The 14,009-nt window shown below is 35.4% G+C and overlaps 1 protein-coding gene across 1 annotated transcript; it reads right to left on the reverse strand.

The window, feature by feature from the left end:
• Positions 1-7,000: 7,000 nt before the first annotated feature.
• On the reverse strand, positions 7,001-10,096 carry LOC110937790 (60S ribosomal protein L21-1). The gene is made up of 2 exons (XM_022180244.2): positions 9,766-10,096; positions 7,001-7,469 (listed from the first exon to the last, which is right to left on the reverse strand). Exons 1-2 carry the CDS (start codon positions 10,000-10,002, stop codon positions 7,212-7,214), a joined length of 495 nt encoding a protein of 164 aa, XP_022035936.1. The 5' UTR covers positions 10,003-10,096; the 3' UTR covers positions 7,001-7,211.
• Positions 10,097-14,009: the final 3,913 nt, after the last annotated feature.

Consider the following 14,009-nt stretch of genomic DNA (forward strand, 5'->3'; position numbering starts at 1 on the left):
TATACAAATTCCAATTTTAATTCCAAATCATTTCGCGGACCAAACGCCCCCTGAGTACCTATCTATACTTTCTATAAAAGGAGAAAATGAGCTGACATAAGAAAAGTTGAGGTGACATAAGAAACGGAGTTCCGAGTTGAAGAGATGTAAGTTGCCATTGGTATGATCGGAGTGAGTTGTCGGAGATACTCAACAAAAATGGAGGTGTGTTACAGTGTTTTTAGAGAGATAGGGGTTAGAGAGAGAGAGAGAGAGAGAGGATAAGGGAATGTTTCTAGGGATTTGATGTTTAAATGATTTCTGCGACAAAACCTTGATTGTCGACTGATTGTTGCATTTATAAACCCAACAGGAAATGTCGCACACTTAAATGTGCTTCCCTTTCAATTATGCGACCAAACTAGGGCAAAAAGGTGAGAATTGGGCCTGGGTTTTGGGCCTGAGAAGTGTTTGTGCGGTCCTAACAGGGAGAGTGTGGCCCAGACCCATGTGCACGGGGTGGGTGAGTGTGCGGCTATTCTGTACTACTACCGACTTAATGAAAATAACAATAACAATCTCACTATTTATCACAAAAAGCACATTCAATCCAATCAAAATTCTTGTTTATAACATTTATATAATTATAGCATAAAACCAAGCGGGCAGAAAAATCCAGAGTGTCACAGTGAACACTCTTTCGAAGGCACGATAATACGATGAGGTAAAACCTGCTAAGCTCAAGGATCAAAGTAGCGATCTCCGCCTAGTCTCCCATCATCACCAAATGCCCAAAAACTAATGGGGAGGGAAGGAATCGAATTGGAGTCACTTGAAACACCAAGGTGATTTTTGTTTTTTAAGAGGTAAAATGTATGCAGTCTACGGACCACATCAGCAATCATCTGTAGAATAAAAGTTGGACTAAACCTTTGCAGTCTGCAAGAAGAAGGCTGTTAGTTTTTTAACGTATGTAGACTTTTAAAATAAACCAGTGGTAGTGGTGGTGGACGGTGGTGGTTGGTGGTGGTTGGTGGTGGACGGTAGTGGTGGTGATGATGGACAGTGGTGGGTGGTGGACGATGGTGGTGGGTGGTGGTGTGTTTACTCTCTGCAGACCTGTCACACCCCGATTTCCGGTGGACCCGGATGGGTACACACGTGACGGATTGGATAACAGTTATCACATTATAATAATATGCAGCGGAAGTATTGGATTTAAATTATTAAAATAAAGCTTGAATATATAAAAGTATTACAAGCGTTCGATACAAGCCCACAGGCAGGATCCAAATAAACAGAGCTTTAGACATCATAGGCCTTAAGCTTCAGGAGTGCAAATTCCTTAGCCTTCATTCTAGTCGACCCGTAATCCCAGCCTATTATAAGGTTCAGTACCTGTTGTTCAATCTTTTAAAAATACGTCAGCTAAAGATGGTAAATACAATTAATTGACTATTTGGAAAAATAGTTTTTCAAAAAGAATTTTAAACATATGGATAACCCGTAGGTGATCCTTTAATTAAATCTTAGGATTTTTCTTGTTACGAGATTATATGCTTGATTAACCCATTGGGTTGTCCGGACATGGTATTAATACCCCCCAATAACAGTAAATATCAAGTAAACAGAATAAAACTGTATTCATACACTTTTGCGCAATCATAGGCGACTTACTTGTGTAATAACTGTCCCAAGAGGCATATTTGTCATCCCAAGTTTACACTAAAATAAGTCAAGAGTATTTACCTTATTGCTAGCTTCCAATCAACAAGACTATATTTGGCAAAAAGCCGTAAGTCTAAGTATATTGACCCAAGTCCGATTATCTGGGAGGTACTATAGTTTGGAATGAACAGATTTATTATTTGTTAGAATGTATACGGGCCAAAGGTAGACCCTTTTGACATGACCTGATGCTTAAGAATAAGTTCTCTAGATTAAGCGTATACCGAATAGAATGTGGTTTAAACCCAACAAGTACTAGGACTTGTATAATATGGGTAAACATTGTACATTCTGGATTTTGAGATCAACACGGTAAGGTTAAACCCTTTTTGGTAAACTTAGGTAAACTAGTTACGTAAGTCTAACCGTACGCGTAAAAGCGATAACGGGTAACCGGATGAGTGATGAACAAGTTCCATATGCCAATACACTTTAAACAAGTTATAATATCAGTAGGATATCAACTTGTATGTCCGTTAAGGTTTTTAAATCAAACTATGCCTTATAAAGGCATTTTGGTAATTTTACAATTTATAAAAGGAGCTTGCGAATAAACTGATGTTATGGTCATAAACATTCGGTAGAAATGGTTTAATTATGATATCATATCAGTAGGATATCAAATATATGTGTGGTTTACACTTAAGACCAAACTATGCACCATATGGGGCATTTTGGTCATTTCACACATAATTTGAGAATTTATTTGGGATTCTGAGTTCATGACTTATACCTACTGTACAAATATTTAAAATGATTTATAAAGTTAGTAGGTAACAAATCTTTGTTCATAATTATGGTTTAAAACCATACTATGTGCCTAAACGACGTTAAAGTCGTTAAATGACGATTTATGTGAAGATTTATGAAATCTGATGTTATGACCAGCTTTGAGTAGCTAAAATATTTTATTTGTCATAACACATCAGTAAACAAAAGGTTTGGTTTGAATATTATGCTTAAAACGCATTTTATATGCCATAAGGGCATTACCGTCATTTATCGACATTATTTACGAAACTGAAGTTAAACTCCGTTTACAATCTGACTTAGTATCCCAAATAATCCTAATACTAATATCACATCAGTAGGTAATTGAGTTTTATAACAAAATTATGTTTAAAACTCATTTTAGGCTTAAAAGGGCACTTTAGTCATTTTAAAAGCATAGTTTACGACCATATGCATAAACTCAGTTTATGACCAGTTTATAAGCATTGAAAAATGTTAAACATGTTAACATATCAGTACTTAAATCATTTGCAAGCTTATTTGTGTCTAAAACCTTACTTTTGCTAAAAATGCCATAATGGTCAAAGTATGGCATAAATATGGAAACTTACATAAAACTCAGATTCCTAGTCCGATTGTGTAATGTAACCTTATGGGGCTATAGAAGTCAAACTACGGGACTTTCGGTTGCGAACCGACCCTAAAATGGGAATTGACGAGCCGAACATGTTTACACATGTTGTTTAAGTGATAAAATATATTTTAGAACACTTCTAAACTCATATCGTAATTATTTTAAAAATCTGACCCGTTGACTTTTAAATTATTATTACTTTGACTCGTCAATCGACCAAGCAAACGTGATTCTTATGAGGTGTTCTTTTGAGAGATTAACACCTACCTAATTACGATCACGTAGCCATGTTCGCTGCGAACAATGGCTTGATCGTTTAAGGTCTAGTAAAAAAGTCAAAGCGTTATTACGATAACGCTTGACTTTTGGCTTTTAAGCCTATAAAACAGAAACTAGTGGCTAGGAACACTTACAAAGGGTACTAGCTATCTTTTCTACTAAAAAGAGTTCCCAATCAGATCAGAAAGCTCCAGAATTAAGGAATGGATATGAGCAAGGAAGAATGGCAATCTATGCCTTTATTTATAGTGTTTATGGACAATATAGGATCATTCCATGTGTCTAGAGGGTTCTTCAGATCATAACATTTGTATACTAGTTTTTAAAAACCATCAAATAGGCCATGGTTTCATGTTTTGTGAGTAGAAAGGTTGTGTGATGGCCAAGAAAAACAAACCTGCAGCTGCAGGTTATAATCTGTGCATACAACGCAGTCGTGTCGCACGACCGAGGGCCAAGGAAGCTGCCGCGCAGCGTGACCCTTTCTTGGATCAGCCAAACATTTCCAATTTTGACATAAATGGTCCCTTTACCTTCTAAACTTGAAATAACTTTCATTTTTGACACTTGTGACCTTCTAAGTTAGGTTTTAAGTGTTCATGAAAATATAACAAACACCGTTAAGCTTTAGGTTCGTCAAAAGATCACCCGAAGACACTAGTTTCTTTCGTTGATGATTTTAACCCTTTTAACGCACAACTTGTGCGTAACATCGTTAAACGATATCAAAGCCCTACATGATCCATGTTAGGCATTCTCGAGGGTATAACCGAGCATCACGACACCCAGATTCGTTAAAAGGTCATTCAGAGGTAAGAATTAAGATATTGACACTTTTAACCCTTCTAACACACAAACTTGTGCGTTTTATTATTTAATGGCATTAAAGCCCTAAACGACCAACATAAACATTCCCAAGGGTATGAACGAATATTATGAAGCACCCAGTTTGTTAAAAGGTCACTCAGAGGTAAGAATTAACATGTTGACACTTTTAATCCTTGGATGCGCAACTTTTGAATTATATTGCAAACGGTTTCGTTTATCCAACAAGTGGCTTATTAAAAGAATACGAATACCTTATAAGGTCACTCAGGGGCTTAGTTTAAGCATGTTGACACTTTTAGTCCTTGCATGTTCAAAGTTTTCATTGTTTGGCAATAATAGTCCCTCCTAGTCAACTTTTGACTTAATTAGGATTAGGGACACTTGTCGATACATAATTGGACACGAGCTTACGAGGTGTTACAAGACCTTAGAAGATCTTCAAAATGGTTGGGCCAAGTCTGCACTAATAAGAGCTCGCGCAGACGTTTTTTAATGAAATGTATTTGGAAAAACAAACAGTCTGCAAATGGTAAGGTCTGCGCGTGGTCTGCGCGGCGTAGACAGAAAAGCCTGCGCAAACAAACACCACCTAAGTTTATCCCTTACCACTCCACTACCAGCTCATATGTTTTTTTTTGAACGGCTAAATTTTCCCCTTAAATATTTACACCTCCCAATGATTGAACCTTGGTCTCCCACAAGAGATAATTTCTCTTGACCACTAGGCTATAACCTGAGGGGCTGTTTGTTTATCTCTTAATGAGACTCTTAATGGTTCAACCTTTTACTGATTCAACACTTAATGGTTCAGACTGTTTGTTTCACGAGCATATGTCTGAATGGTTCAGAAATTTGCCTCTGAATGATTAAGCATTATACAGATTCTGAATGGTTAAGATCTCTAATCTGAATTGGTCAGGCATTTTCCTCTGAACGGTTAAGCATTATACAGGCTCTTAATGGTTCAGACCTCTTACTGGTTCAACACTTAATGATTCAGAACACTTACTGGTTCAGCACTTAACCATTCAAATGTTGCCAAACAACCCCTAAATGGCATACATTTGAATAGTTAAAAATACAATTTGTTTTCAAAAACTTGAAAAAGAAACTGTTAAAATTAATACAGTCAAACCAAAAGAAAGAGTTGACATTGTAAACCAAAACCGTCATTTAACATTAATTAATTAGTAAATTGATTTTTTAAGAACATTTAGTTATTGATTAACGCGTCATTTAACCTTCAATATTAAGTAAATTGATTTTTAGGAACTTTTTTTAACGTAAGAAAGAGTTGACATTGTAAACCAAAACCGTCATTTAACATTAATTAATTAGTAAATTGATTTTTTAAGAACATTTAGTTATTGATTAACGCGTCATTTAACCTTCAATATTAAGTAAATTGATTTTTAGGAACTTTTTTTAACGTCTAATTTCTTTAATCTTCTGTTGTCTGTGGGACTTGAACCCCAGACATTCCTCTTCCCAACCTCTGTTCCCGAGACTCATTAACAGAGGAAGGGGAGTGAAAAGAGATGAAAATATGAAAAATCATGTTCCCGAGTTTCATTTAACAGGGAGAGGGGAGGGAAAATGGAATAAATATGACCAAATATGATCATATATTCATCCTCCCAAATTGGAGAGATTAGGAGAGAAAATTTTCCCTCCCCTCCCCTCCCCTCCCCTCACCTCCCCCTTTTAAATGACTCGGGAACATAGTGTTGTTTTTAAAGATTTTCTTTTGTCAATAGGCCACCACCCCATTCTTTTTTTTAAGTACCTTTTAATTATAGGGTAAGGTTACTTTTGATCATAAACCATCTTTATCATATAACTTAAAGAACAATTAGCTCAAGTTCCCAAGCCCAAACCATTAAACCAAGAAACCAGTTAAACACACCCAACCAACCCAACAAGTTCAATTTGTTGTTTTTTTTAAACAGTATATAACGGTCCCAGATATTTATCTAGGGGGTGTTTGAGATTTGCTTATTTAACTCAAAAATGATCTTTTACAAAAGAATTTATTAACTTATAAATTATCGAAAAAGAGTTTTTAAAAAAGTGTTTGGATGAGCTTATGAGGTAGGAAAAGTCAATAAAATTGTTTTAAAAAAAGGGTTTGAATGAGCTTATGAGGTGAGACAAGAAAAGCCAAGATTTCCTAACTTTTTAACCTTATACAAAAGGTTGTTTCAAAAAGTAATTTTCACTTATCCAAACATTATTTTGAATTATTGGTTTTTTCAAAAAAACCAATAAGTCAATAAGTTGTTTCGAAAAGTTGAGCCAAACACCCCCCCCCCTAAACTAGCTAAACCAACATGTGCGTTAACTAGCCTCTTACTGATAGGGCTGTCCTTTTTTTATTCGAAATCCAAAACCCAACCTAAATTCGAAGCCACCCGACCCGAACTAGAGAATATCCGAAAAACGCGAACCCGTGAAACCCAAACACGACCAACCAGAATCTTAAATAGGTCGTTTATTGGGTTACTTTTTCCCAACCAAAAGCCCAAACAACCTGACCCGAAAAACCCGAAACTTGAATAAAAACACAAAAATTAATTGTTTTTTTTTTATATAAATGAGATTTGACTTGGAGCGGTTTTTGTTTGAAAATTAAGTTTTAAATCTTTGAACATTATAATTCCAAATTGTTAGATGATGTTTGAAACATTTTTTTTCAATTTACATCTAAACCTGAAAGTTGAACAACCCGAACCCGAATAACCCACACTTTAAATGCGTTGGTTATTGGGTCACTTTTTCCTAACACAAACTGAATAACCCGACCCGAAAAACCCAAAAAAAGAACTCGAAGAACACCTTACTCTTACACAGCAAATATATTTGTTACATGCCCATATAAATTTGGTAAATATAACTCATTCCAAATAGTAGAGATCTTGAAATTTTTTAAAACAAAACATCTATAAAAAATAGGACAAACAAAACAAACGGTAATAGTGTCTCCAAATGTAGCAAAAAAGATGAACACAGCCACAGACAAGCTCTCTTTAACCTAGTATCCACCTTTGAGATCGTTGACGACATCATACGGAATGGGAGTAACGGTCTCTAGAGTGGTACCTTCAACCATAAAACCGGGTTTGGGTCCCAAAGGTTGCCTTTTGGTACTAATCACCACACCCTTAGCCTTGGCTTCGGCTTTCAGTTGATCGTTCTTTTTAACCCGTTGCTTAAACTCTTCGGTGCACCTTGATGGCATCACATGCTCGATTCGAACATGGATCCTTTTCTTGATGATTCTGTTACCAACCTGCATAAACCAACACAATATTAATTAAGCGCAGAAAGCAATTTGGTCGAGGTTGAAATGGTAATTTTTTTTTGTACTGGCCGAGCAAGTTGAGATGACACACAAACTTGTTTTTTCACCTTTTTGTATAAATAAAATTAGAGTATGATTACGAAAACAATACAATATCAGGTAAGAATAGACTGCAAAAAGGTCGGCGTTGAAATGAATCATGATTGTACACGTCAATAGGGCTGAGTATGATTATAAAAGAGCATTATTGTAATGTTGGCAACTTGCGTGAAACTATAAGGTATTATGTAACAAAAAGAAGCAAAACAAGCCCAGATGAAACAGGTCATTTATACGTGTCAAACGGGATGAACTGACACACTTAACAGTTTTTTTCTGTTTACATAAAGAACGATTATGAAAAACATTATTATAAAAACAATCTTAGATGATGTGTGTTATGGAGGAAGTAGGAAGGAAAGGTGAAATAAATCATTACAACAGAAATAATCTAACTTGTATGTTAACCATATGGATATGTGATTATTAACCCTTTGAAACACATATTCGAACGAAGATCAATAAATCATTCCAATCAGTCCCACATTCAATTACCCTTCAAGTCCAACTAAACAAATCCTAATACTTTGAACAAAATAAGAGTGAATTTCAATGATTATCCTTTATCTTTATACCCATTTTCAGAAGTTGTCCTTTATGTTCAAAATTGACGAGTTTTGTCCTTTATGTTTTCATATCATACATGTTTTGTCCTTTAGGTCTAACCCAGTTAGTTTTTTCAGTAAAATTTGGTCATATGCTTTGCACATAAGGGTATTTTTGTCAATTCATATGTAAGTTCAACGGTAGAATTACAGCTCAAAGCTTCTACAACCTTTAAATTGACAAAAATGCCATCATGTGCAAAACACATGACCAAATTTAACTGAAAAAACTAACCGGGTTAGGCCTAAAGGACAAAACGTGTATGATATGAAAACATAAAGGACAAAACTCGTCAATTTGAAACATAAAGGACAACACCTGAAAATGGGTATTAAAAATAAAGGACAATCCTTGAAATTCACTCACAAAATAATTTAGGTGTGTGTGTTTTAAAAACAAGCATATCTGACTGACCCGTTAAATCCTTAAAGTTTTTCTTCAAGTTCAAAATAAACAAAATTAAAAAACTAAAAGGTCTTAAACTACAAGAAACGTGTTTATAGTCATTTTATGTAACTTTTTATATGTTAACTAACAATGAAAGGCTAATTAAAACCAAGTAATGTCAATAAAAACTTAACTCTGTCTAATCTCGGCTTCAGCCGAGATCTTTAAAAACCAGTAAAAACCATGGTTGCAAAAGTCGCTAGGCGCTCCCTAGTTGGATTCGGGAGCACTCGGGAAGTACTCGGCTTAGGCGGAGATTACTCGGGGAGTAATTGGCCTGGGAGACCAGTACTCGTGCCTCGGCAGCCTACCTTGTAGCGAGTACTCGGGGAATATTCGGAGCCTAGGCGGAACTTTTACAACCATCTAAAAACAGAATATGTGAAAGAAATTAGTTATTAACTTATTATACAAAACTTAACTCTTGTCTGATCTCGTCTGACGCCTAGCTCAAACCATACTCACACATGAGGTTACACACGTTGCCAAACGTTCACACAGGCGAGTTCCCATACATGCAAATCAAACTCGAGACCATAACTCGTAAGGGTTCCGGTTGGGTACCGCATACCCTGGCCATAGTTGTTAATGGCGAATAGCTACAAATAGCAATAAGATACCTATATGCTACATAGCAATATACTATAAATTTTTTTAAAATTTTATATGTATATCATATTAAAAATACCCTGGTATACTATATATGCAATTTTACAAGTATATTTAACAAAACCCTAAAATCCAGCTATTTATAGCTATATTTAACTGTTATTTATATTAAAACGCTATCTATCGCTACAACCCTAATAGCAAGCCTAAACCTATAGGCTACTTAGCGCGCTATAGCAATCGCTACTGACAACTATGCTAGTCACTAATCAATACAGCCACTTCTCTAGCAATTTAGATGTTTTACAAACTTTTTCCTTAAAAAAAACAAATCTAATTTAACCATTTATACAACAAAATTCTAAAACTTCACACCAAACTAACAAACAACTCTTAATCCAATCCAAACATCTCCAAAATCCAAACGCAATACAACATTCCACAACGGCGCGTTTGTAAATCCAAAATGCACCAATAGAACAAACACATAAAACTGTAAACAAATATAAGAAAAAATATTGACCTGCTTATTCATTTCAACACCAATGGCGCGTTTGGTGACGTTCCAGACCTGACCGGTGCGACCATGGTAGAACTTGTGAGGCATACCTTTGTGCACGGCTCCATTAACCTTGATATCGACATAATCGCCGACGTGATAGGTTCTGAGATAGGTTGATAGATGAATCGTACCTTTCTTCCTGAATCCTCTTGCGAACAGATCTCTGGTTCTCGATCTCAATCCATGTCCGGCCGGCATCTTGTCGTCTCGATCGTAGTAAAATCACGGTATACACAAAGGTTTCAAAACCCTAGAAACCCTAGAAAGATATATTTGTGTTAGGGTTTGTGATTATCAGGCTATTTTTTGTATTGGGCCGTTTTAATGTAACGGGCTAAGGTGAAAAAAAAACACTTGTTGAATAACCGAAATCGATTAATAACTGAACCCTAATCCAGTTCTTAACCGTTTGGAAAACAAGGGGTTTTAGTTAATAAAACTAGTCGGTTAGTTCCCGGTTTGCATACTTCTGCCAGCAAACTGGGTGACTGTTTTTTTAACAGTCTTTTGGCTTAACGGGCTAAGTCCTTCGGGTAATTGGTTTTTAACGTTTTTTTGGCTTAATGGGCTAACTCCAATGACTGGAAATTGTAACACCCTGAAAACAGGTTTGGTAATTAAACCCCGTTAATACTAAAGATGGGGAAAGTACCGTTAGCGGTAAAAGTAAACCGGAAAATATTAGGAATCAAGTGAATAATCCTAATATTAATTAAAAGTGAATAAGAGCTTTTAAGAAAATAAGTTTATAAAAGGCCCGAGTTAACGGGACTAAAAAAATAAAATAAAACGGGTTATAATTTCCCTGAATCCACCAAGTAACTAGGAATATCAACCTAGTTAAATATGTGCCTTAAAACAAAGAAAGAAACTTGGGAAATAACCCTTATTATAAAGCTACAAACTAGAGGGGCTAAAAAGGGAAGAATTGAAACTTGATTTATTAAAATTAAACACAACACACACACTAGGTGTGTAGGAGAAAGCTCAGGAGAGCTCAAACCCTAACTTCAACAAATTGATCAAATTGAAGTCCAAATCAAGAGCCAAACCAATGCATGAACACAAATTCGTGATCACCAAGTCAAGGGGATCGTGAGGTATGTTGAATTTCTAACATTCGTGAAGTTGTAAAAATTTGATAATCATCTTAATCGCGAATTAGGCATGAATTAGAGAAGCTATGGCTAGATAAGTGATGTATACTTGCTTAGGAACGAAACCCTGAGTGAAAATCATACCTAACATGCTATGAATTGAATGATTGAATGAATTCCCACACTAGGCTAAGTGGGTATTAGTCATAAGGTGGAATTGATGATATGATTATGATTAGAATCATCATGCATGTTAAGTAATCGGGAAATACTTGAACAAATTTCAAGTTTGAGTATTTGATCATAAGTGATAGTGGTAAAATTTGATGTTAATATTGGTAAAAATAACTAGTTATGAACTAGTTTGTAAATGTGTAAAAGTATGCCCACTAGGTGTTTGTTAAAATGCCTAAACGAAGCTAAAATGTTGAAATTCCATGTGAAGTGTGCATTTGGATATGTCGATAGATCAATTGACTTTTAGGAAGTCAAACTAACCAATGATTTAATCGAGTGATAAAGTCGACATAAGACCCGTTAGATGGAGTAGTCATAATTGATAATGACTAATCTAACCATCTTATGAATTATGATGATAGTTTGACGCTTAACGAGCTAGGTGGAAGCTTGATGAGTGAGCGGGTCAAACGAATCAAGTGAGAAGAAAGGCGTATTCGGGGTGCGAGGTAAGCTAAGCTTACGCCCTTTTTACTTTTATTACAAAATGCTATTTGTGAGCATGGAATACGTTTTATATTAAGTAAATGAAACATGATGTTCCGGCGCGATATAATGCTATTCAGAACAAGCGAAAATGGTAGAAACAATAAATTATGGTAGAAAGAGGTAAAAATGGTGAAATGGTAATCCAGACATGGGTTAACGAATAGATAAAGGGATTTAAAACGACACCATTTGGCATAAGTCATAATGGGTCAAAATAATCAAGAAATAGATTTATAAGTAAATCGACCGTACGGTGTAAACCGGTACAAGTTATGTAGACGAGATGATAATAAATCCATCTCGCAAAAGTAAATGGTCATATAGACCGAACGGGTCAAACGGTGAAAATATCACCCTTTGACAATATCAGCTAATGTTTTGTCGAGTTGTATGATTACAGGAATAAATATCGATTGAATGTTGTCATCGCTATTACTTAGCGGCTACTAAGGCAAGGTATCAAAATGGGTCAATATATTGATTCGAGCCAGGTATGTATAATTGGTCAAATCACCATTAGAACTTGAAGTTTAATGAGGGCTAAACAAGTTAAAATGGACATTGGGTTATCTTTTAAGTAAACCGAATGGTTTAAGTTATTGTAATTGTGTTTTAAAAACATGATGGCTATTTAAACAAGATCCTAGTTTAAAAAGTGGAATTTTGGTCAATTGCGACATGAAAAGTCCTTTGTTGTAAAGAAAGGGTTTAAGATGACCAAAACGCCCTCGTAAGAAAAATCGAGTAAATAAACCTTAAGAGTCGTTAAAAACAAGTTATATGATCAAGCAAATACGTTGCATAAGTATAAAGAGTGAAAAGGGTAAATCTTGGGTCAAATGACTCAATATGGGTCTTTGCCGTAAAATGATAGTCCGAGGGATGAAACTCGGAATATATGTATCTCCATATTAAATCCACCACAAATATAGTTGTGGTGGAAGACTACTTGGTAAGAAATATGGAAATATAAAGCTAGATACAAATGAAAGCGATTTTAGGCTCGAAAGTGCTTAAATACCCTTAACGGGTCAAAATAAGCATACGAGCGTAAACGGGTTTAAATTGTGTAATAAACCTGTAATTAGAGCCTAAAATGGTAGATAACATTAATTTCAGGAAGTGTAAGTGATATAAGGATCAAACAAATACGTTTGTTTGATAAAATGCATAAACAGGTTAAAATTCGGTAAAAGGTAACGAGTCGAAGGCTTAGAAGTCTCAAAATTTATTATGTTGGATGTTGAAATTTTAACTTCATATGATGGAGAATTAAATCACGATCACGTAGGAGGAAACGTGAGGTTAAACGGATAAACGGTTCGAAAGTTACGGCCTTTTTCGTAAAAAAGACCAAAACTGAAAACTAGAATAGCTGGGCGCAGTGTGACCCACGGTTCAGACCGTAGGCCACGGTCTGGAGGGGCTGATTGGTTATTGTGGGCTGCAGCGTGACCCACGGTTCAGACCATAAGCCACGGTCTGGAGGGGCTTTTGGTTGTTATTTTAATTGTTTGACTTATATGACTTGTTTAATCGTGTTATTTGACTACCAAAGCTAACTTTTAAGTTGGTTTTGGTCATAGGTATATGTCAAGGGATTCCCGGATGAAGTTCAAGCATGGACAAGAACCGAACACACGATCGAACAAAGCTTCCGCGTTAATCTAATATGTTTTTGTTTTAAGTGAACTATGTAAAACACTTGGTACTATATTTGAATAGTTTTGACATGTAAGAATGTTAACTTGGAAAAGTTTTTGGAAAGTCGTATTTTAGTATAAAATGCGTGTTTTATTATTATAATCTTGATTCATTGAGACGGGTGTTACAGAAATCCAGTTGTAATAATTCTAAAGTAAAGGATGTTATGACTTACACGTGCAAAATGTGATTGACAAAGTTAGTAACCGTTTGTTGTAGATTGTTATTGTTATTAATTGATAATAGAAAAATGTAACAGGTAGATTGATTAACTCGTCTTAATAGTGAACAATCCAGTCTTGTTTATATCCATATTATGTTTTCGAGATTACGCACTCAATTGTCGGGTTTTCTACATCATTGGAAACATTTGTAAGAAGAACATATTGATATGTCCATCGATTTAGGTAGCAACATGCCTTGTATTCATAATTGTGCATAACTAGAAAGTTCTCGTACCATACTCAAATGATACATATGAACATACTCAAACGGTACGTATGTCGTATGATATGCATATGATTTTTTAAGTTTTAGAAAGTAAATTGTATTATATGACCTTAACGCTACATATAAACACATCAGGTCATGACTTTGGTTTGGTTGTCTTACTTCCTAAAAGGTCACCTATATATGAATTACTCACATTCGATCTCATTTTACCATGTAACTTTCCTC

This window comes from Helianthus annuus, chromosome 2 (genome assembly GCF_002127325.2).
Source record: "Helianthus annuus cultivar XRQ/B chromosome 2, HanXRQr2.0-SUNRISE, whole genome shotgun sequence".
NCBI classification, from domain to species: Eukaryota; Viridiplantae; Streptophyta; class Magnoliopsida; order Asterales; family Asteraceae; genus Helianthus; species Helianthus annuus.